The sequence below is a fragment of the Phaethon aethereus genome (genome assembly GCF_964289735.1).
Source record: "Phaethon aethereus genome assembly, chromosome: 2".
NCBI lineage: Eukaryota > Metazoa > Chordata > Aves > Phaethontiformes > Phaethontidae > Phaethon > Phaethon aethereus.
Window position 1 is genome coordinate 156306969 of NC_138582.1, and position 25049 is coordinate 156332017.

At 36.1% G+C, this 25049-nt stretch overlaps 1 protein-coding gene across 8 annotated transcripts in view; it reads right to left on the reverse strand.

Annotated features, from left to right (window-relative positions):
• PARD3 (par-3 family cell polarity regulator) overlaps window positions 1–25049 on the reverse strand; it is a gene marked incomplete at both ends in the record, with an annotated part of 463052 nt that overhangs the window by 205185 nt on the left and 232818 nt on the right. For all 8 annotated transcript variants that reach the window (XM_082015586.1, XM_082015587.1, XM_082015585.1 and 5 more), the window contains 4 exons: window positions 8303–8685; window positions 10075–10200; window positions 19889–19972; window positions 22964–23055. In XM_082015586.1, the coding sequence (XP_081871712.1) occupies window positions 8303–8685; window positions 10075–10200; window positions 19889–19972; window positions 22964–23055 (685 nt within the window). The remainder of the gene's footprint in view (window positions 1–8302; window positions 8686–10074; window positions 10201–19888; window positions 19973–22963; window positions 23056–25049) is intronic.

Genomic DNA, 25049 nt, shown 5'->3' on the forward strand with positions numbered 1-25049 from the left:
AGCACCTACAGCTTCCATCTGAAACATCCCAGAGGTTGTCAAGATACGACAGTAGTTCAAGTTCACTAGCTAGGCACACGCATGCCCAACCTACATTTAATCTGACCTACTACAGTAACCTGCAGTTCAGACTCGGCAATATCAGGTATGGTCCCTAAAAGTTGCACAACGCAACCCTTTGCATAAAATGACAGTCAGAAGCTGAACTTTTATGCAACAGTCCTCAGTCTTGAGCCCTGGGAAGTTGAACACAACCTGTGTGAAAGACACACAAGTAAATAACCAATTGAGGATAAAGCCTGAATTCATTTCTGACTTACTGTTCCCCATGTTCATTTCCTAAGTTTGCTTTTTTACTGAGCAGGTTAATATTCACACATGTGAAAAGGAAGCAGGAGTACAATAGAGTCAACATTAGTCTACATGCAGATTTCTGAAATCTGCACATTTACATTTGATTAGAATTTAGTACAATGTATTTTATCATCAAAATGGTAATCGGGTTAAGAAGTAAGTTGACACAGGTGACAGGGCTGGGAGGGATACAACCTTTTAAAGTCTTCTTTTTAAAATCTTCTTAAAGTATGTAACTCCTCGTGTATCCACAGCAAGTGCATGCAGCTCATATTGTTCACGAAATTTGGATCAACTCCTCTAGGCTGAGGAGACAACCTCCCTTCCTTATGTCTGCAACATTCAAGATAGCTGAAAAACTGACATTTGATTTTGAAAGTCTTCATCCACTTTCAGGCTGATATAAAATTTATCAGTGTATTACACAGAGATGAAAAAAATATTAGATCTCATAACATCCACATTTGACTTTGGAGACCTCACAATTTTAATGATGCTTCAAACATTCATAGAGCTCTTCAACTCTTTGCAACATGTGAAGATGATCTGTATAGCTGTTAAGTTTTTTTTAAGAAAAAAAGCTTTTTAGGGAATTTATCTTTTTCTTGTATTAAGGATCTATATTAAATACTGTTCTTTGAGTACAGGTTTTGTCTGCTAAAATTTCTAAAGTAATATCAGATCATGACTGCATGTCCAGGACAATATTTCATTATTAATAAGCTTAATCCCCATGGCCTGATTACAGCATCATTACAGATGTCTGGTTCACACACTCCACTTTAAACCTCCACAGAAAAAACAGAAGCTGAGATGTTCACATTACAAATGCACACAAGGATATAAATTTGGACTGTGGCATTTTCTGCTGTCAAATCTCCAGAAAGCCTTTACCAAAGCCGGGAGAACGCCACAAATCCACACTGAGCCCAGATATTAGCAGAAGAAAATTCTCATTACTTGTTCCTATGGAAAGAGGGGGCCTCAAGTGGGCTACACTTCGCTATGCTGTTCTGTACAGATTTGCATGAGGCAGCTTTTGAGTGTCATTTTCCTCTTACTTTTTCACTGCTTCATTTTACTATTCATGCAGTAGAGCTGCTCTTAGCTGCATAATACAGCTTCATAAACTCCTGTGCTTACTGTATATGAACTAGAAGTTCACAAGATTGTGAAACAAATGGATACGTTCAACCTAGGCCGAAAATAAATATAATTTCTGTGACTGTTTTGATTTTAAGCTTCTTTTTTTCTTTTTATACACATAACTGATTTAGTTATCTCTACTCCATGCATTTCAGTTGTCCTGTTGATAGAAATGCATATAGCACCTTAATATCTTCCTGCTGCTAAAATGTTTTCAGTTCTTAGGGTGTAAAACTGCATTATAATAATGAGGGAACTGTGCAAACATACTGTAATGCAAAATGCAAACATTTCTCCTCGGGTATCTCTGATTTATACTAATAACATGGAAGAAACTGGACACACACAGAGGCAGAACCTGAACAAGAACAGAAAACAGGAGGACTTTCCATCTTTTTGAAAACACAGGAGTCCTCCCTACTCAAAGGTAGGAGCTTTACTTTGCAACGTCTAAATTATTTGAGCTATGTTCAACTTAATTTCTTACAGATTTTAAAAAGAAAGAGGGTAGAAAACGTCTTCCTCCCTCTGTAGCTGTCATCTCTGACAACGATCAAATTACACCAAGTGATAATAACATTTAAAAATTACCCACTAATTTGTGTAATTCAAATTCTTAGGCTTCTTCGATAAATCAGCAGCTCTCGACAAGTTAGAGTTCCCCTTTTCTCTTGAATGTGATGCTGAACACGCCTTCTAAGGTCGCATTACCCTCGAGAGCTCAGGCAGCTCTGAGCTGAAGAAAAAGTACTTTTAGGTGAATAAAAGGGGCAGTTACGATAGTAAAAGAACTATGTTGTACTAACAGAAAAGAGGCAGATTCGATGCTTAAGTTGCTGTTTTAGAGGAAATAGGTCCTAGTAGCATTAGGATAGGGGAGCAAAAAATATTTACAGAAGTCAGTTAAATACATGTTCAAAATGAACATCATCATCCTCTTATTTGGAATCAGCCCGATCATAAACTGACAGGATGCTAAAAAAGTTATTAAATCTTACTAGAGGTGGCTAGGATTTTTGTGAATCTCCCAGTGAAGTGTTTCATTTCTCACTAATGCTACGATTACCTTCTTGACTCTGGAAAGAGTGTGTCTGGCATAACCTTTCTGTCTTTCCAAGGCTCTTCCACATAAAAAATTGTGTGCTCCTCATCCAGCACAACTGCAGGTCTAAATTCTCAACAGCAAAATATGCTGCTGGGTAGAAACACTGACAGAACATGAAACAAAAAGCAAGAATCACCTCTGCACTGCTTCCAGTACTTTCATGTCACTCTCAAAAGGACATTAGTTCAGAGACCCAATAAGGAGCATCAGAAGGACCTACACTGTCAACTTCTTATGATACTTCTCTTACAGTTATCTTCCTTTTCAGGACTGCAAAGAGAACTAGAAGTAAATCATGCTTTTCTTTCACCTCTAATTTAAGAAAATGCAGATGAGTTCTCAGGTACTTCAGTACAGATCTCCCTAAATTAAAAAGAAATAAAAATCTTAACTCTAAAGCCATGGAAAATGTCTGATAACCAGACAACTGGGCACCAAATTTGTTAGTATTTTTGCAAGGGAAGCAGAGATCATTTCAGAACAACCTAAATATGGAGAATCCATGTGGGTGAACAGTCCTCAGAAAGAATGAAGGATTGTTAAGGAAAAGTGCAGATTCTTCATGAAAGACAAAGAATACACTCTCCCTTTCCTAAAAACATAAGTGAGGTTGGTTATACATATGAACAGTTGGTGACACAAAGTCACAAAAATTCCAATATAATGAAAATATTAGATTATAACATGATCCAGAATAAGGGCAGTGATAACATTACAATAAAACTAAGCAGAAGGGCCAAATGCTCTCTGACAATAATCAGAGTAGACACTCCTTCCAAGCGTTTAAAGTTCCTGCTTTGTCACAGTAGACTCTTTCTTGAGATCCGTGTATGGATGGGTGACTGCCAAAATAATTATGCTAGAAACCAGGTTTTATTAAGGACTGGATCTCATGCAAGAGCTGAATAGCAAATACGTTCTCCTTATTGTCAGGAGCCTCATTTAACTAGCCAAGAGCATTTTAGATACTTCCTGAAAAGTTATTTTACTGCTCCTAGTTTAAGCTCCATATTTTCAGAATTTGTGTATGTGTAGTCAGTGTAGCTGTACGTGCAAATGACTGCTTAGAAGGCTGACTGCTCAGCTGTCTATAAGACTTCTGCAGCCACATGCACAATCAAGACAAATTAATTGCATGCCCATTTTTACGTAGTTGAGTGATTTGGAACAACTTTTCTTTTTCTCAAAGCAAAGCTCAGACCTCTCAAGAAGATCTTTGATCAACCTAATAGAAACATCCTTCCCTTTTTGCTGCAGTCTGCTAATACTTAGTGATCAGAAGTGTTTTTAAAAAATGGAAAAATGAAACTTGAAGCAGTTTATGTTTCTACAGAGCCTAATAATGCCCAAAATGATTTGCTTCACTTCTGAATCTCATTTCTCAAGGTCACTTAAGCAATTTACGACTCTCAATGTTTCACTTCAAAAGTGACAAAGAGCCCTACTGCATCTGAACAGGAATTCTAAAATCAGTCTAAGAGAAGATATCACTTCAAAATAAATTTTAAATAAAAAATTAAAATGTCAGTTCAAAGTCTGGCTCAAGAAACTGTGTGGGAAAACAGGAGAGTATGACAAAAATGCATGTAAATCTGTACACTTCAGATACATGATGCAGGATATCTTACAGGCAAGTTCAGGGTCCTGTCTTGGATGCTCTGCTATATAAACCCAAGTAACACAAGTAATTGTCCATATATGTGCTTTACTCCATAGCAAATATGATGACATTTTAAATTAGCCTACTGCCAAACTATCCATGGCATCTTATTTCTGTCTCTAACGACGTGTTGCAGAAAGGAACTTGGGTGCAGCAGGGCTGAGTGTCAACTGTGCCGTACCACCGAATGCCCAGTCACCTGGTGGGACTTGCAGTGTTTAAGCTCGGCTCTGTAAGTTAAGACAGAGCATTATTAACCACAGAAGGGCCAGCAAGCCAAACAGCAATCCAACAAGAAACTCTGAAGAGCAAGGAGTCTCTTAATCCTCCTCACATCTACAATTTAACCATTTTTCTCTGCGTAAAAGTGCCTCCTTCCCCTCAAGCCTCACCATCTCCTAGGACGTGGCTGCTGCGCCCTTTCTGTGATGGACTTGGTGATTCCTAGAGGTTCTCCACTGTAAGGTATCCTGCAGTTGTGTCACTCATTTCTTTCTCTTGAAGATATACTATTTTGCAAGAGAGAAATATTCTTTGGGCAAAAAAGGAAAAGATGATCACAGCTCCCATGGCCAGTAGTTAAGTCGCTCTCCAGAAGCGGGGAGATGTGGACTGAAGTCCTGATGCACTGAAAACTCCAGACAAAAAATAGCAAAATATTTGGTGAACTAAGACCAACTTAAAAAACAAGAGCTCGGTTTTGACATTTTAGCTCAAGAATTGTATATTTAATTTAGCTAACCAAATATGTAGTTACAGACAGAAATGATCCAATACAAACAGTATTATACTTAAGGGCAATCAACTAAAATGAAGCTAATTTAAGGACTGAATACTTCAGACTTGTCTTAGTACGAGTGATGCCAAAACCAGTATATATCAATATATGAATACAATGTCCAACTGAAAAGTGGTCTTTTGAATGCTTTAGCAAGTATCAGGCTAAATGCTGTGAGTTACTCAGTGCTCAAAGACTAAGCCTTAGTATCATATTTTGTATAATTGGTTATTTATTATTTGTAAATGCTGGACTAAATTTCTCGCAATTGCATTGGCTCAAACCCTTGCAGTCAAAGAAAAAACATTCTGGAATTGTCCTGATGTATATGAGGTCAAAATTTGTTCTAACACTCTAGGTATTTTACTAGTGTTCTTATTTTCTCCATATATTAGCTGTAAAGAACTATTTTTATGTATTTATACTTACTGTGTATCAGTTTACACCAAAATATATATAAGCACAGTCTCACTGTCATCTCTTGTACTATCTTAATTTGTGTGAGCTATTAAGCTAGACTGTTACACAGCCTTAATGGCATTAGAATATCAGCAATAACCCCTACATCTATATGCTAAAAGTTCAAGCCCTGACCTTTAAGGAAAGATAAACAGATATCCATTTTCATTTAGAAAAGCCAACAAACATTCTGCATTGACTGAAACATATGACTGACCTTCTCTTCTGACTTTATTAAACAGCTAAATCCTATGAAAGTTCAGGTTATTTTAAAATGCCAAAACAGCAATAAATATTAAGAAATCATAATTACGGAAGCACGTACTGTAGGGTTATCTTACCATGTCATTTTATATAATAAAGCTCATGCAATACATAGAAACACATCTGTAATAAAGAAGGTCTGTCTGTATTGAAAAAGAGTCAATTCTCATACACTACATCATTAACCAGAATGCACAGGTTAAATTGAAAGTGAATTTCAAGATGAAGCCTTACATGCTTGTATGCCTCAATGCACCCCACAAGGAGTTTTTAACCTAATGATGGTAATTGGTGAAATAACTGCTGTCTGTTAGCTACAAAGAAAGCACATTTGTTAACTATCTACAAAGCCTGTATTATAACATCCTTCATTAGAAATAATCAAATACAATCAACATCCCTATTGCACTCATATTTATAACAAACTACTTGGGGACATCCTTAAGTGTTTTGCTTCATTTGTTGCTCTACATGTATGTTCTTGGAGTGATCAAATGAAAGCCAAAGTGGGAAGGCATGCCTCTCTACACGGGATATTAACAAATGAAAGACAGCAATGATAAAACGGTATCCTTCCTTATGTACTTTTTTTAAATATCATCATGCATGAAATACGTTACACTAAATAGTTTCTGTCTGTCTGTCTATAATCTGAGCCAGGTGCCATTTCTGCATTAGTATTTTTCTCACATAAGTCAACTGTCAGAAACTGTCTCTAAACTTCTGAAATATATTCTAGAAATGGATTTCAAAGCTTTTACTAGTGTAAGAGCCACCAAACTTCTCTGGTGTGAACTGCATGTTAAAGTATCTTACAGATCACTTTCCATCAACAGGTAGAATGCATCTTCCAAAACCATCTAATATATTGATGACAGCAAGGCTAAATTACATCATAGAACTGGGGAGAGTATTTATGAAACAGTATTCAGTGCAAGAGAACGAAAATCTAACCTCACATCACAGTCAAAAAATCCATAACACATCAAAATTATATTCTCGGATCTTACAAGCAGCTATAACGCCACATTTGTTTCGTGCAAAAATAGTGTTCCCGTATCCTATATTCATTTGTTGGTGCTTTTAAATTATATGAAATGTGTATTTCCACTCCTGGCTGGTCCAAGTGGTATTTCTACAGGCTTCAAGAGACACAAAAAATTAGGTAAAAATCACTGTAGTGACTGAGAGCATATTTGTAAGCACAGTGATTCTTTACTCAGCCAGTAACAATCATTTTTTCCAAACAGGCTGATCTGAGCTGATGGCCTAAAGAACTTATTGAAGGAGCATCAACAACAGAAGCAAACTGTCAACTCAACCTTATGTCATCCAAGTTTGTAGAGCTTAAAATTCAGCAACCAGAAAGAAGCAATCTGGTGGTTCATGTGAAGTTCATAGTAAGTAAAGCATAATGATAATGTGACAAGTAGCCTGGTACCTGTGAAACTGTAAAATCTCTACCATTCAATGCACTGTCTTCAATACCTTTCAATAAAAAGATTAATTAATAAAAATTATTAACACTAAGCACATGCAATCCTAAAACACATATATCCTAAGGGGAATGCACTTTGAGTTCATGGAGAATACTGCCACATGGGTAAGCTTTTTTGCTGTGTAATCTAAAACCTATTCTTGCTCCTAGAGATCAAATTCTATCTAACCTTAAACATGCTCATTTTAATACCATAAAGTTTACAGCATGTATAATCCTTCTAAAAAATCATTTCCCAAGAAAATGATAAGAAATACTTGCATCTAAATGTCATTTTATTATACTTCAAACTATCTTAAAAGCATCTAGATGGCAACTACAGAAAAATACCAAATTTTCTCACTAAGGACATTTAACACATCATAAAAATTCCACAGATGTACTAGTGCATCTACACGTGCATATATAACACAGATGTTGAGATAAGCACACACCACTTTCTCCTCTGCCTTTAAATACTCTCTCACCCCCATTCAAACTACATTAGCATAGGGCCTAAGATAGGAAATATCACATTACATCTCAACCGTTTAAACAAAGACTTTCACATCCCAGTGGAATAAAAAAAGCTTTAGCTAGCAATTAGAAAGTCCAATTTACCAACTGGGTCCAACACACTCTTAAAATTTAAAGGCAAAACCACAGTTATTCAATTTGAAAAGTCATGATATCTGTAAAGTACAGAATATGGGCCATTTTCGCTTATTTACTTTTATTAGTTAAATAGTTCACCACTCCCTGGGCCTTGGCCAACAGAATTTGCAGCACTTACTGCACTTCTCCATTAGTTGAGAGACAGAAAAAAATGTTAAGCACTCTTCAGAACGGCCTTTTGCAAATACACTGCACAACGTGAATGCGCGGTTGGACTCCTGGGTGTGCTGTCAGGGACAACTCAGCCACTTGGCTTCAAAAATCAATCCATCACTTCCCCTGTGCTTCTGCACGCTGTCCTGCCAAACACAACGGCACCGGACACACGCACATACACTACACACACATACCTCATGCTATATGAGAAGCACACTACTGCCTTACCTTTTCTCAGCTGTATACTGAGCCTCTTCCCTATCTTTTTGGTGTTATACCCACTGTTTGCAGTGGAGGTGAGAACTTTCTGAGGTGATGGTACCAGGCCCGAGGGTGGTTTCCCTGATGAATTCACACTATGAGGTAGCTGCGAGTAGGAGTCTGTCTGATCGGACTGGTTACCCGCTCGAGACATTCTTTGTAACGTATGAAGTCCAGAATTGTTAATACTTTTGCCGTCAGCATACTGGGAATCCGGGCTGAACCGGCTGGAGTAGTACATGTTCTTCTCGCTTTGGGACAATTGTTCATACTGCTCTTTATTCGCCGCAGGGACCACGTGGAACCAAATGAACGGCGTACGCATGGCTTGGCGAAACATATGCTGTGCTCTAGGTTTCAAAATGAACAGAAAATTAGCAAATTAGGACTGGCAGATTACAGGGTATTATAAGCGTAACTACTGATGTTAATTAAGCAACATGAGCTGACAGACATATTGCACTCAAGCATAAACCATAGAACTTGAATTTGTTCACTTGTCTACTTGGTCTGCTTTTTGCTAAGGTTTATTGCCTTACGGTAACACAATGGTTAAATATGCTTAACAACTAATGTACCAAATACTGGACTTGGAAAAGCAAAAATCTTAACCACAGTCTTGAAATGCAGACACTTCTACGGCAGGACTGCAGTGTCCTTTTGTTCTGAACCTTGATAACTGCTTCTTCAGATACAGTAATCACAGTGACAACAGAAATATTAGAATGAAAATTACACTTTATACAAAGACTATGTATTTCCATCATTTGCTGAGAGTATATGCAGTCTTGCAAAAAGTCTAATTTACACTATATTTTTTGCAAGTTAGTAGTCTTTCTGAATACATTAAGAAATAGGAAAAAAATGCTTAATATCCTGCACAGACAGACATCGGACTCTAGGTCACAATCCAAAGTACACAAAGTCAACAAGTCTCTTCGCAGACTTAACAAATTGTGATTCAGAACCACAGAACAAGCAGAGACAAGCTGCTTTCAACCATAGGGCACAGGGTCACGTTCCAATCCAGGTTAGAGTCAAAGACATAAAAAACGCATTTCAAACATATATTAAGTATAGAGCGATCAGAATAAACCATATTCTTTTGGCCCTCAATATGCTAGGGTTTTCAGAACAATATTATCATCATTGAAATCATTCATTTTCTTGCATATCTCTGTTCTGCTTTCTCTTTCAATTATCTCTGTGTGAACTTCCACCTGATTTCACTTTTAAAAGTCTTTCTGATTCACCATTTCGGGATTCTACTGAGTCCAGGCTTCCAGTGAGCAAATGTTTATGATCTCTCAAACTTCTCCAGAAGTTTCTGCATGTAGAACCTTTAGTTCTCACACATACAAACCCACAAATATTTTTAAGATGTTAAAAATAAAGTCTCCATGCTGTCCATATATATCGAACATGATGCAGTGCCAGTATAAGAGCAAAAAATCACATGGAAATTTCACAATAAACAGTTTACCAACACAAGAAAAAAGAAATCCATAATGTGTAAAAACAATCAAATGAGAAGTGCATATACTCTAATGACAATAATTATCCTGAATTTTTTGTAGTTTGGCTAATTAAAAACCACTAACATCCCTTACTGTATCTATTCTTCTTTAGAAAGGCAAGCTTAGACAATTTTTTCTTAAATAATTTATTTCCTCAAACTACTGCAAGGTGCAGTGTTAAAGATTAAACAATGCAGTGCAACATGCGGGAAGTATACTTACTGTTCAAATCTCCTGTTCCGAAGGTCTCCATCATTAATCCTGACAATACAATCATTCTCACGAAAAAGGTTTTCTTGTTCAGCTTTTCCACCTTTCTCCAATCGCTTTACCAGCAGCCCCAGGGTTCTAGAACATTAAGATTACAAAAGATTACTGTTCTAACAATTTTCAGCATAGAATATCCTACTGATTTAATATTTTATCATACTTACTATAGAAACTAAATTTTAAACCACCTTTACCTTTAAGTAGGATATCATAGTTCCAAATAATTTATAAGCATTACCTGACTTATTATCCTGTATCCGTGAAACAAAGACTCTAGGTGAATCAAGCACGTCATTTCAAAGTAAGAACAGGCAGTGTGATGACAGCACGTCCATTCTTGCAAAAGGCCTAGACTTCTGAGCAGTAAAAGCTCCAAGAAGCAACACACATCTGACAGCCTGCATCTTTTATGCTAGTTAACTGAAGGTGAATGGGTTCAACCTAAAATTTGCATTTCTGAATTAGCAAGAATACCACAGCCATCACTACTGCTTCTATGCAAGTGAAACGTGGGGTCATCTCACGTAAAAGCAGCCTATAATGAAGGGAAGGAAAGAGGATTCAGGAGCTTCATGAGAACCAAATGTTTATATTTCTAAGCTTAACTTTTTTTACTAAGCAGCAAAGAGGAAATTAAAAACTTAAATGTCACTTTTAATTCAGCATATTGTCTTAAATTAATTGGTTCAGTAATGACTGAAGACAATTACCATTTGATAGCCTCTGTGCAATGAGCTGGTCACCTCTGCCTAGTGCCTACCCACAGTGTCATCTTAAGGACATTCTTAGAGAGAAAAGGTAAACAAATATTTAACCTGAAATTATGAAATGGATCCTGGAGAGTGGATTTCTGGAGTACTGGGAGGATAGTGTGAGAAGTCAACGATTTTTCTATACCTGAACTCTAGGATTGAAGAAGGAGTCAATCTTCAGGATTATTCTTGCATCGACACTGCATTTGATTTTTTTAAAGATCATCAGCTTTACTTTGACATCCCACAGGACGGATCAGTGGGCTAAATTCACATCATCCAAGCCAACTGCGTTACCTTTTCAGAAGTCCTTTGAAGGCATGGCATGGAAAATACTTGGTTGTGTGGCAGGAATTGCAAGACTACATATGTCTTTTAGCACACAACTTTCAGTGATCATAGCACTTCAGATCACACATACCTCAAAGTAAATGAACAGACAATGATGCTTAGGAGGACTCCTCATGCACTCAAAAGTTATATATGCACTTGAGCACTTCATCAGATGGGTCAGAAAAGCAAAATTAACTTACTTCCTCCACTTTAAAGTCTTAATTTACCAATTTCTCATAAGTATATGCAAATAAGACATTTATTTTACAGAACAGTCATACTTTTTCTCCTACAAGGCAGATGAAGGAGTAAGAGAAACAATCCTAGTAGTATTACCATTTTGGAACCACCTACAGACATTAAGATACGATGTTGAAAGGATCTATACATGTAAACAGACTGTGAGGAGAAAAACAACATAAAGCATTTTGATAACACAAATCATCAAATGAAGGGGGTATCAGACATTAACATTTAAGTGTTACTATTCCGTTTCCAAGTGATACGGCGTAATCTGCAAACACCTCATGTACTGCACTTTTGACCTGTGGGGGTCCCATCAGATGCAAACATTCTCCACCCTCATTTGGTTCCCTAGGAACTGCTTGGGTGCGGTCACTGATGCTAACTGGGATTGGGTTTTAGCTCAGCTGCTGCAATTAGCAATCTGTCTCTCTGCAACAACACTGGTGAGCACAAGGACCAGAAAGATCCCATAAAGCTAAAGCATCACTTCTCTAGAATGCAAGCATTTCGGCAGGGGGGGACAAAACTCGAAAAACACAACAGATACGAGCGTGTTTCTAGTCCTATCCTTCCCCGTCCCAAGTTGATACTCTTTGGGTTTGGAACGTTCCACTTTTAGGAGATCCCTTCCAACAACCCAGCATCTCCCAATGAAATGGGAAAAAAAAGGTTTTGCTTTTTTCCTAAAGCAAAAGTAACTCTTCCCTGTTTTATTTTCTGATCACTGAGCTAGTGAAACTCTTTTTAGGACATGGTCTGGGAAGTACTCTCTAGATATTCTAGGTGGTTTCCTGTTTGCCTTTCCCACAATCCTCTAATAGTTTGCATGAAAAAAAACTCCGAAGTCCACAACAGTCAAACACTAACTTAATGACCATGTTGTGCTGCATTTATGGTACTAAAATTTGCTGATAATTATGAAGGCATTTGTCACAGGAAATAAAACGAAATAAATTTACAAAATATTGATTCAATTCCTTTTTCCTTCTGTTCACTAACACAAGTCTTGAACACTGTCTCAGATTTTTAAAACATCATAATTATAGAAATAATTTTATAGATTATGTTTGTTGCAAAAAGCACTAAAATATAATTTATGAATGTTAATGATAAAATATTGTTATTTCTCTAAGAACAGGAAAAAGACTTGTATGTCTTCACTACATTATTTTTCTCAGAGTTACAGTTTTGATACAAATAAAACTGATGCTAGAAAACAAGTTTGTGGCTTTTTCACTTGTAAGTTGTTGAATTTACCTGGGGAAGACAATGTCTTTGAGCCCCAAAATGAAGTTACTGAAGAGAATATAACTAAATGGGGAAGAGATAAGTAAGCAAATATAAAATTGGGAATGCTACATTTAAGAGAAAACCATCAAAATGTTTTGAGGGGGAAGAGGAAAGAATTGTGTCCACTCTTCCTTTCTTTCACTTCATGCCCAACAGCACTTTGATGCAGGTGTACTCCTCTGTAATGCCCAAAGCCAGTTCAGGATTTGGATGTGCATGCAGTGCTTGCACGAGAGCATACACAGTAACTGCAACAGGTGTTTTGTTTACATGGTTAAATATAATATCAAAATATCAAATATCAATACACTAAACACCAAAACGTATTCTACACAAAGTACAACATTCCAGGTTAATACTATGATAATAGAACATATAAAATGACTATTTCATCCCAATGTCTCCATGTATTTATGATTACAAAGTAATTCATCTATCAATGGTTTTTGTATAGCATTCTTCTTGAAAAACTGCTTTCTACTCTTCTGCATTCTGAACTTACATTAAATTATTAATCCAAGATGCATCTTTAGGCATAGTTTGTCATTTCTCAAATTTAATTCACCTAAACTCTCAAATCTAGAAAAAAATACTACTAATCCTAACCAACGGTAAAATAACATAACAAATAAACAACCTACCACTCAAAATCACAAATAATCCACTAAGCAAAGGCTACAAGTTCTACTAAGGCAGGATTGCTCATCTCACACAACATATGGTGCTCATGAGGATTTTGCTTTTTAACACGTTAGAGCTAGGTTAACCAAGGCATATAAAGCTAAAGTCACCGAGAACAGATTCAAGGCTGGATGAACAGCCTGAGTCAAATCTGAAACCAGGATCCTTACAGTGCCTTTTTTTTAATTTATTTTTTTTTTTAATATAAACACATGGGACAAAGACCCCTTTAGACACAGCTCCACAAACAATTTCCTGAATGCGATTCTGCATAGCAGAGTAAACTCCCAGAACTTGCAGAAAATGTATGTTCCTGAAAATTTTAGTAACAAAAGCCTGTCAATTTCCTACAGTATTTCTTCAGCATGTTATGGTGTAAGAATATGACTCTAAAAAAGGCATTATGGGAATTCATGTTTGTTGTTGCAGTAACTGGAGATAAACAGAGTAGACCTGATATTGCAAATACGCAATAACCTAAAAACTAATTGGATTTCTTTTTCCCTGCCGTATGCCACTACCATAATTCCTGATAAGTGGAGATGTAGCTCTACTACAGTTTCATATTACATTTCCTACATTAGGAAAACATATGTTTTGAAAACCTGTAAACTAATCTAGTATAAATATGAAAGTCAGTATTATCTGTTTAAACACAACCATGTAGTATACAAATATACAAGTGCATTTGAATTTGCTTAATCTTGTCCAGTTAAAGTCAGCATGTTTTCTGACATAAATTCTTCCATTATAAACATTTTAAACTATAATTTCTTCAAGAATTATATTAAATATTGTGCGAACCTCTGCAAAACACTCTGCAAGTCTACAAACCTGTCGAAACAGTAATTATAAATGGAAATTTTAGTACCTGCACTGTTTTAGACTAATGTTGACACGGGGACAGAAGGGAAACAGTATCAAAGCAGAGAGCTCAATCTTTGCATTTGTTTTAAACACCTAATTGTGAATGTAAACAGCTTAGATTATATTAGCATTTGCACCACTGTATTTCCACAAGGTTCATTACTCTAATTATACAATTAAAATAAACTAAGCTACATGTGTTAACATTTCAGTTCTCAGTATAAATCACAGCCAATGATAAAACTAGAAATCAGCAGCAAATGTTTTATTGACATCTAAATTGCCTGAGTTAGTCTGGGTAGTTCTTTGAAATTGTGAACTCCCCACATGCCATCCAGCTGTATGGAAATGATGATAATTTGTCTTAATAAAAACTGACAGTGTAAATACTATGAGAGTAATAAAAATATTACACTGAGCACCTAGAATATGATTCAGCCACCACCGCCCATTGTACATACACACTGAAGTTATTTACCTATTACCTGCAAGCTAACTGTAATATAATCAAATCAGACAGAACAGAAAATAACCAATTTAGATGTTTATGTAAAGTCACTAACAGGAAAAGGCAAAAACTAGATTAAGGGGCAAAAATAAGGATTGATTGAAAAGCAGATGTGTAGCAGTTTCACGCAATGAAAGATCTCCGAGAAGTGCTACGGGAACATAAACACGGTATAAATTTCCTGAGATATGGAAGTCAGAGTAGGCAAATGCGCCTGTTTGTTCAAGTCAAATTATCGTGGCTGATCAATGCTAAATTGGACATAAAACTCCTTCGCACCACATTGACATCATGGCGCTGCTGCAGAGACATTACAATCTTTATCAGCTTTCACGCCTGAAGTCCAGAACCAATTTCCAACCTTTGGTAACTACTCCTCAGCTTTTCAGCCTGAATAATACTTCAAATTAAGTTTATATAATTCTTAAAAGGATGAGATCAGACAAAGAAACCCTTGAATTCAGCTAGAAGAGAGAGGGAATGGTACATTCACACCACAGGGAACCTTTTTCCAATGCATATGTTTTTGAAAACCATGGCTATCTTTGAGACTTAAAAGGTTGGAAATGCAGGAGAGGAATAAATGGAGATGCAGATAACACACACCTACTAGATGATCAAACAGAATACAATTGTTAGAGAGGCACCTTGAAGGCAGTATTAAGGACTTCAGTATAGACAATGGCCATTAGATGTTACTTTAGTTTTCTTTGTATCTTGAATAAAAGAATAAAACTTTTACAGTGAAAGATGAAGTGATTTATAAGCTCTAGAAAATAAAAGGGCACTTCCACTAAAAGAGAAAAAAACCCAAACCCACTACAGAACAGAAAAATGTATAAACAATTTTCTAGTACGGGGATTGTGAATACATCAATGCCTACCTTCATTTGAGGTTTTTCATTTTTTTTAATAAAATTTGTTAAGTTTGTCATTTAAACTGACAAAAAGCAATAAAATTCAGTCTCTTATTTTTCCCATTTTTCTGAGACTTCCTTAATATTTTTAAGACATTTAGGATGTATAACATAAAAACACAAATTAAATATTTTTAGCTGCCAGGTTTTAGCTGTATGGTTTATCGTGGATTTTGTGGCATGCTTCAATAGGAAGAAAGCTGGCGGAGCCCTACCATACTCACTGTTCTGCATCAAAGTAAGGTGTCTGGTACTTATTAATGGATGTTCATAATGGGGTTTTCAGAAGAATATCCAAATCTGTTTCTGTTCTGTTTTACTAAGTAGACTTCACAGTAGCCTTGGGACTATGGGATTATAACTTCCATATTGTTATTCACAGAGATTTCTGATGTTATCTCATATATTCCTTGCATCAGTTGAGCCTCCATCCAAAGGCAGACATGGCAGGATTTCAGAAGAGCAGCTAGGGTATAGAGCTTGAGAAGACTTCAAAGACTCTTAAAAGAGGCCATATAACAGTAAGTTATCCTATAATTACTATTAAGCTTGCAGAGGAGAACTCAATGCAACCCCATTTATGCATCCACAGAGCATCCCCCATCTGCCAAGATTGCTCAAATGCTATTCTTAAGGGATTGAGTGCTTGCTCTCCTCTCTGAGCGCCTAGTAAGAAGGAAGGATTGGTGTTAAAGGTGATTTTGCACAGATTTAGAATTTTCTTTCCTTTTATGCTTTCCTCTCATTCATTTCCTCATTGCTCTACTCTTTATCTAAACACTTTCCTGGTCACTTTCTATTCTGTCCTTCTTCCTGCTTTCATTTTCATGCCTCCTATTCTGTTTAGCATTCCATTTATACCATTGCAAAAATGTGCAAGCAGGTTTTGCAAACAAAACTTTTACCTTGAAAAACTTCACAACCATAATGTAATGAATATGTATACCCCTCCTCCCTTCCGATAAGGTGAACAAACTCTGTTATCCAAACCATATGATCAAAAAGGCCAATAAAGGATTGATGAAGTTCTAGAGGTAAAAACAGAAGTATAATAAGGAAACATACCCAGAGATAAAAGTTTGACCATGTCTGTACAAATCAATAGTACTTTTCCCAGAGAATTATGGAGAGTTGGGGTTTTTTTCATTAAAAAAAAGTCTCGGTTGTACTAGGAACAGAAATAATTAGTAGGATCTAGAGAGATGAGGCAGAGATCTTTACAGATTTTTTCCAAGATCAAGAGCCAATATTGAGGACAGATTCTTACTCCAAACTCAAACCCTCAGAAGACCATGAACAAGTCAAATATTTCCTCAGTATAAATAAAGGACATAGTTATGGTATATAATTTTTAGAGGTTTAGGGTGTTTGCTCTGGGGTAGGAGGGATTTTTTGTTGGCAGAACGCCCCTGCTCATTGCATACAGGAAAAAAGGGAAAATTCCTTTAGTATGTTTTTACAGTTTTTCACTTCTTAAAATTATTGATTTAGTAACTATTGCATATTAGGTAACATTTTCAAAAGCAAAAGAAAGGAACTGGAAAAAAAATAATTGAAAACACAGCATAACTGGAATTGAACACCAAGCAAATATAAAACAATGGTGAGCCAACGGACTAAGCTAAGTGATATATCAAATCTTTTCTTTCTGGACATCCCTCAAAGTCTTTACTATGTTTGGTTTTGTACATCTAAGTTTCTACTGAGCAGATCCCCAGCTCAAGTAAGTTGGTTCACTGTGGCACAGAGCAGTATGCTCTGCAGCCAGAGGAGGAACAAAGAGCAGCCATGTGCTAGACTGAGAAACAAGTAGGCAGAAAAGGATCCCTGCCAAGCATCTGCTCTCCCTCTGAATCTAGCAAAAGTAGAACCAAGTGTATCTTATCTGCTCACAAGAGCTGGGGGACCAGGAGGAAAAAAAAGAAAAAAAAAAAAAAAGAAAAAAAAAAGGAAAAAAAAAAAAACCCACAAACCAAAAAGAAACCAAAAACCCCCACCAAGTGCTCCAAAACTAAGTTGGGTGCATTCCTTTCCTTGCTCACACTGCAGGAAGCTGGAGAAAACGTCTTTGCTCCCACTGAAAGCATGCAGAGTTGTGGGCACAGCTGACAGTAAAGCACCAGTACAACACGAGTGCTTATCATCAATATCGAGCAATGACCTCTACTTTTCTTCCACTACAATGCAGAGAACATGGGAGAAATGCTTTGGAAACATCTGAGGTCCTCTCCAACTCTGCTCCTCCACACTTTCAAGATGTGGACTCATGTATCTCCCCCTTTGAGCAGATTATTTGGGAGGGTTTCAAAAAAAGCTCAGAAATTGCACATACCATCCATTTTTAAATTAGGGAAGTTCTAGTATTACAAAGAAAAAGTAGATACATTTTAATATACAAATTAGTTCCCCTGTAACAGAATTCAATTTTCAAGTATATCCTGATTCTAAACATCTGTATTTAAAATTGGCTTTCCTGTAATAAAATTTTATCATATAATCCCAAACTCAGGACAAAAAAAGAGTTAAAAATTGTTTGTAGCTCTCGACATGGCTAGCCTCCTTAAAAAAAAGTGAGATGTTTTATTTCTGTGTTTACAGCCTTTTCATTTTAGATGCTCTCATTATGTATGAACAGTTTAAGCTTCGCCTCAGACTTGACAACCACATTAACATCCTGGAAGTGAATTTTGCTTAAGTTAAAATTCTTATTCAAAATGTCAAAATATACGTTTCTAACATCAATTTTATTAAATAAGTATTTAGTAGGCAGCCAACATTCTGAAACCAGTCTTTTCCTTGGCCTTCACACCGTCTAAATCCCAGATAACTGTGCGAACATTACAACCATTTCCAACGTTACCGGATTTACTTCTGAGCTTATGTTTGAAGTACCATTCACCCATGCCCTTTCCATCCCCACACTGAATTAACTAAATTTCAGATTATGAAGAGAAGAATTTACCACTTTACAGAAGATTGTTCTTAATACTTGTAGTCCTCAGAAAAAATAAACTTAATTTTTAAAAAATTACATTTTCTCATAATATGTGTCAGTAGGGCCATGAAGCATTGGGCTTAAAGTAACAACTGCAAATAAAGCTCTTATACTGTGTTTAAAATCCTGTGAACGTATTTGGCATAGAAGGAAAAATACATTTAGCATTTCTGAAAAGAGGATATTAATATTTAAGAGATATATATGCATGTATAGCAAGTTAGTTTTGCTCTTAACTACTACATTGAAATTGCTGCTGGGTTGATGGATATGTGAGAACATAACACCCCTTCATGTGTAATCAAAGATTAATTTTTAAAATATGTATTTGTTCCCCTTTTCCTTAAAGAGGGAAAATACATCACCAAAATAAAATCTGCATATATTCCTGAAGAACTATCATTTTTAAACATACTTAAAAACTTCAAATCCACCATTAATTACTATAAAAGTTAAGCTATTTTTCTGAGGCAATGTTAATGACCCTAAATACTGAAACTCTACTTTAGCCAAGTAAGCATTAGAGATGATGCATTCTGTCTACTAATATAACCCCTCACATTACATTTCTTAACATAAAGGACTTTCTTTACAAATTTTTTGTAAACAATGCAGGAGTTCCAGCCTGTCACATAATAAAACAGGTTCACCTTCCCCAAACCCAGAATGTTTCAACTGGTTTTGCTACTTCATTTTAACCCCAACGGATGGAACAACACTAAATATCGAAAGTGTGATGACTATTTTCTCTTCCACTCTTATCAAGCACAGGCGTAGGATGCCTCTGGTTTAGACTCCTGCTGTTATTTGGGAACTTGTGGCTCTGAATAGTCAGCAAGGAAACGTTGCATAAATATCTACCTGAATTAAGGCAGCAGATTTTATAAGAGTCCAAAAGGAAACATCTTTAAACTTCAATTTCCCATGAGATTACAACAGAAGCTCTATTAAAACGCCACAGTTTTAACTCCTTTTAAGCAGAGCCTTTCCATTATAGAGTACATTCCAAGCACAGAGTCAGTAAACTTGCATTTCTTCCTTTCTGAAGCAGTGAGACTGCCTTTTGAGAAACATACAATATTCTACAGAAGGCAAAGGCACACAATACAAAAATTAATACAACTAAGATAAAACACAGCAAGTTACAATTCAATTAATATCCTATGCAATACGTTACCTTCCGCCTCGGGCACTGAAAGGCACTACATGGATTCCCAAAGGCCCACCGTCGTTGGAGACTTCTACGAGCTTTACCATATCACTGTGAGACAATGACGAATGAGGGAATATGAACATGTACTGTGAAGGAACCAAAAAACCCCACACAAACATACACAGAAAAACAAAACCATTCCAGAAATCAAGACATGGTGATGAAGGCACTGTTGAACGTTACGTACCTGAAGATTAATCTGATGGCATGAAAGGAGATCAATCATCAAAAGTAGTTCAATTAATCAAACAAACAAGAAAGAAATTTTTTTGTAAACTTAGTTTGATACATAAAAATAGGTATTGTTATCACATGCATATTGTTTTATTTCTTCCTTATTCTAAAGCGACATTTAAAGTTAACTCTTTGGACCATTGACCAGAATACCTTAAATACCACGTAAAATTTTTCCTCAAAAGCCTAAAAGCTGATCACAACACTAGCATGCTTTATTTGTGCATCTTAGACAGAGCCCACTCTAAGCCTTAACGTTAGCTTTTACATAACTAAATCAAATGAGTATTATTAAATTTTTAATTGGTTACCTTCTTCTAGCTTTAAAACACATTCATTTGTTTTATTGTTATTTCATTTTTTTATTGGAAGGTTGCTGTATCTGTATCCCCTTACTAGGCAAAGCTTCCAAAGTAAGATTTAGTTATACAAAAACAAGCAGACATCCTCGTGAAGCAACTATACATCTAGTTCTGAATTACACTTCTTGCTGTAGAGAGGGAAAAAATGAAAGACAAAAGTACAGGTTCAGAAAGAGACATGCAAAGATTCTAGAAATAGATTTGGACCAAATCTACTGATGTGTTTGAAACATAACCACATCTGGAAAGGTGGAATATAGCCCATAAACCATACTTATAAATACACAAATGAGAAAATAATACATGAGGGCCAAACCTCTCAGTAAATCTGGAAGTGACAGATTTGACTGAAAGCCACAATCTAAATTTGTGGCTTATGCCTCTCCCTAGTATTACATACTTCTTCCATATTTCCTGGCACTACATACATATATACAGATCTTTGAGAAGCTTGTTTCTCATAAGCATACAAATCAAATTTAATCTAGAAATGGAGCAAAGAGCAAGAGCAATGCTATGATGGCAGTAAAAGCTTTTCTACTTCCTTCAATGAGCTCTTGATCATATGGTGGCCCATCCGAAAGTTTGCAGTGCTTAATTTGGAGCCTGAGAATAACCAGACCACATATTGCTAGGAAGTCAACAAAAATCCAGCATTACTGCTTGTTTTGTATTTCTTCCACATTAATTTTTTAAAATACATATATTAAGGTAGCCTTTACATTTGTTGTATGCCTCAATTTGTTCTGTTTTTTTTAACTCGTTTTTTAAACACCACAAGCGGAAGGTCTTTATCCCTGTTGCCACTGTTTAGCTCACGAAAGTATTGCAACAACAGGAGAGCTGAGAGACATCAGCCAAAAAAGTATTGTTCTTCAGACCTAGACAAACTTTTTAAGATTGACAGCGTTACAGCATCTGGTAAAGTTCCCTGTCCCAGTTTCTGTACAGGCTAACTTGATTTCATTCCCACTGTACATCAAGGCTAAGTTTTCAAACTAGTGCACAAAGCAGCTCATGGTAATCAAGAAATGTTTTCACATCCAAAAGGTATTCTAAAAGGCATTTTTTGCTATTGGTATGCTTATGGTTCCCTATGATCATCTTTCTTTCCACTTTCCTTTTAGCTTAAAAGAAAACCAAGGGCTGAGGAAGAGAACAAGTGAAAATCAATGCAATATTCACTGAAACTGGCCTAAGTGGAAACACAGTTTAAATTTTTTTAAAAGGCAGTTTGCATAATCAGCCGACGCTGTTTAACTTGTTCTACTGCTTGAGTCAGTAACCTTCCTTTTTTCCAAAATACACACTTTAAGGTCTAGGCACTCATATTCCTTATACTTTTTGTATTTTTAAATCCATCCCAAGTTCAAATGTTAAACTCTGTAAAAGAGAAACCAAAAGGAAATGATCCCTTCCTAAGAGAGATTGTTTCAAATCTGCTTCTCATCCTGATTTTCTCCTAAGTTTTGGCCAAGTTCTTCAAACAACATACAAAGAAGTACGATATCAAAACAAAAAAAAGAATGAAGTAGCATATGATGAAAAGCCAGTAAGTTACTTAAAAGCAACACCAAGAAGCATTAAATTTGACAGAACTTCTGTAAACCCTGTTTAGCAAGCAGCATTTGGAATTTACAATGTAACAGATTTTGTAAATGGAACAGAGTAAAACTCAGCATATATTGCCTAATAGATGTCACAATGATCTTGAGCTAACATTTAAACCCTTGTACCTAATTCATAATTTAATTCAGAAATAACAGGAGCAGAAGATTTATTTTTATTTAAAATTTAAGTTTAATCAATTTAAAAGGCTTAATTTAAGGGTAGAAGTGATATTTTCTCACTAATTCCATAGTGAGGTATGGATCAGATCTTTGCAATGACATACAAAAGGTCAAGTTTGCTGTATCTCGTGATGAAATAAAAAAGCCTTTACTGATTTTTTAAAGGAGGAGCTTCCCAGTTCTAAACAACATCAGTTTTGATCCATTCGCAAAATCTGGGGGTTTTGACCACACAGCTTATGTGAGCCCACGCACATCTTCCCAGTAGACTGTGAACTGGTGACTGATACCTCTGTGTAATTCTTGCCCATTGATTTATTTGTGCTAGCACTGACCCTATTCCTTCTGTCAAGTTTTCAGAGTTCCATCAAATAAGCATCGTCTTTGAGGCAGAAAAATGTACTGTAGCATCAGCACTTACAAATGTCAAATTTCTAATGCTCATCTTTAAGACAGGCTTTTTAAACTGTTTAAAATCTGCTTTAAAAAGGCCCATGAAGCAAATTGTTTTAAAACAAAACAATACATGACCTAAAATAGACTGACCCACTTCCTTAAAAGCAGTATCACTCACACTATTCTGAATTTTCTGCTGGTCTATGTTCCGCCCCAAGACTCATCATTAAAAACAATGTGTTCTGCCAGTAACTTACTCCAGGGAAAAATTGGTAGCATTCTCCAAACCAGTGTCTGCATGTCCAACAGGCTCAACTCTGCTGTTGTCGTCCTCTGTTCGATCTTCATCCTAAATATTAAAAAAAAAAAAAAATTTAAGCCTAGGTTTAATAGGTTAACTCATTTTAATAATGCCATTTTACCATTTTCAGATTATTAGGATAGTCACATATGCAATGGAAATGTGTGCTTCCACAACTACAAAAATAATTTTCTGTTGCTGTAAGAAACTGTTGTAAACGGGTTTTTGTCACTTTATGTATTTTTGTAATATTTATAGTTTACTCAGTTTTACATCTTAATTTTACTACAGTTGTAAAAGCAATGCTACAGATGCTATCACAGCCAGCATTTTTTTAAAAGTTACCCAAGTAAAAGCACAAAGTCAGCTGACAGTCAGCAGTGTACGGGCAAACTCCTTCCAAGTTTTCTCTGGGAAGGCTACTGGGGGCTCGAATGAATATACTAGGCAGCTCATTCAGACTCATTTGCAAGGAGTTAAAAACAGTATAAGAAAATGCCGCTTATATCTTTCCATAAAGTACCAAGACCTCTTTAAACAATTTATCACAGGTCTTTATTAATAGCATGCCAAAAAAGGCTGACATCAAAGAGTTACATGAGGCTCTAATGCTAACCAATTGATTTTATTTTTAATTTGACTTTCCAAAAAGTACATACATTATTCACCAAATGTGTAACTTTAATGTCAAAGCTGTGAATGCTGTACTTTCAAATTTAGATCAAGGTGATTCAAGGACTACCAGTAAGAAGATCTAAAACCATTCTTTTACCTACGTTATTCATTAGAAGCTTATGCTTTAAATTACCCCTGTGACCAAACGGAAAATATTCTAAAGTATGAACAGTAGGTTTCAAACTTAGATTCTAGAGCCAGAGCCATCAAGTCAGTACAATAATAAGTGATAGGTTATGAGTTCAGCACACAGTCAGACAATATATTAAATTATTGAAGAGATATTAAAGGCAGGCAGAGGCAGTTGGTAATGCCCAATTGACATTTCCACTGCGAAATCTGCAAAAGCAGGCGGCTGGATGCATCAGGCTTCCATGGGCTATAGATATGCCTTGTGCATCCCGGATAGCAGCGCGCTGTGTGAAGCCAAGCTACTTGAAGATTAATGATCCTGTGTTTTGAGAGGCTTTAATATGCGCTTCTTCGTCATCTATCTCTGTTAAGCACTAGGCAAGTAATACATTCCAAAGGTTAACCAGCATCTTGAACCTGCCTAGAACTGCATTATGAATGTAAACAAGAACTCAAAATATTTTCCATATAACGTTGCTTATAAACCCAATATAAAGGATAATCCATACAATTCTTAAATATGACATGAGCTAGTGTTTACATGTCCGTATTTACTGATTTCAGATGAAGTTCTATATGTACCACTGCATAAAGGTTAAAAATAAATACATACTCAAACCTCTACAATTCTAAAGTTACATGCAAAAAGGTATGTAGAGGAAAATCAGAATATTTGGAGTCACTTCACATTAAAAAGAAGTGTTCCACTTTGTTTCATACAGCATCTTGCAGATCACTGTTGCCAAAGGTTTCTTGTTTTGAAGTTAGGGACACTGATGATTGTAGAAAACTACGTAGGTATTTATATTGCACTGAAGCTATTACCTACAAGTCTAAAATCAGAGCTGCTGCTGAAACGCAATTTTGAATCTCAGTTACATTAAAAGGTCATCTCAAATGAACATTACTTTGCTAATACAGTGCTTTTGACCATTTTCTGTGTGTTTTTTTCAAGCAAACCTATGATAAGTATATACACATGTAAAAAGAGACTGAAATAACATCCTACTTATTAGTAGATCTGCCTCTGCTAACTAAAAAATGTCTTACTTCATGCTGTCTCATTTTAGCAGACATCTATATATGTACAATATAAGCATCATTCATCTAGTACCACTTGGGTCCTACACTTTACCATCTTTCAGCCCCACAATTTTTCCCTTGACTAGTTTCAAGTAAGTCTGTAAACAAAGTCTGTAAAACAAAGCTGACTCCCCTTACCCCACCCGGTCTTT